The following is a 728-nucleotide window of genomic DNA, read 5'->3' as shown; positions in this document are numbered from 1 at the left end:
TTCAGATGACACTTAGAGGCTTTTGCATCTGAACTCTTCATATATTGGCTAATCACTAGACTTGGCAACAGTTCATAAAAATAAAAAAAAGAAGAAAAAAAGGCAGTTACCCCATCACCAGGACTCTGTTTGCTTCTGCCAAAAAGTCTCCCAGATTTGTCCCCATCAGAGAAAGACAGAAAACAGCAATATCTACAGTAGAATCACGAAGCGGCACCTGTGAAAAAGTAATAAACAGTGCTGCTTTTAGTCTTTCGGCTGCATTACAAATTAAAGCTTTTTTACTACAATAACTTACTTTTGCCATGTCACATGAAGTGGCAAGATCACAAACCGGAGCCAAATCAAAAGAATGTACTTTATTCTTTACACTCCGAGCAATTTTACAGTCTCCACAGCCGAAATCAGCAACAACTAAAGAAGCTGGTCTGGGGGGGGGGAAAAAAGGAAATAGAAATTCATTGACTTTCAGTGCCTTCCAAAAATGCTGTATTTCTGTAGTTCATTCATGGAAGATTATTCTGTGCATGAACACTGTGATTTAATAAAGACAAGCCAGTTCATTTGTTAATTGTTCTGAATGTCTTTAAAACAATTAACAAATTAAACTGTTGTTCAGGAAACTACAGCCATGTCAAAACAGCATACAAAGGAAAATTATTATTATTATTTTTTTTTAATAAATACATACCTAAAGTTAAAAGCAATATATATATATATATAGGTGT

General features: G+C 34.5%; 1 protein-coding gene across 1 annotated transcript in view; it reads right to left on the bottom strand.

Moving 5' to 3' along the window:
• Positions 1 to 110: 110 nt before the first annotated feature.
• LOC107577195 (ribosomal RNA-processing protein 8-like) overlaps positions 111 to 728 on the bottom strand; it is a gene marked incomplete at its 3' end in the record, with an annotated part of 4,666 nt that continues 4,048 nt past the window's right edge. The window contains exons 5-6 of the mRNA XM_016263296.1: positions 299 to 428; positions 111 to 217 (exon numbers count right to left, since the gene is read on the bottom strand). Coding sequence (XP_016118782.1) covers positions 111 to 217; positions 299 to 428 — 237 coding nt within the window. The remainder of the gene's footprint in view (positions 218 to 298; positions 429 to 728) is intronic.

This window comes from Sinocyclocheilus grahami, unplaced genomic scaffold (assembly GCF_001515645.1).
Source record: "Sinocyclocheilus grahami isolate Dianchi unplaced genomic scaffold, SAMN03320097.WGS_v1.1 scaffold5382.1, whole genome shotgun sequence".
NCBI lineage: Eukaryota > Metazoa > Chordata > Actinopteri > Cypriniformes > Cyprinidae > Sinocyclocheilus > Sinocyclocheilus grahami.
Note: the sequence above shows the minus strand (reverse complement) of the source record. Positions and strands in the feature narration are given on the sequence as shown.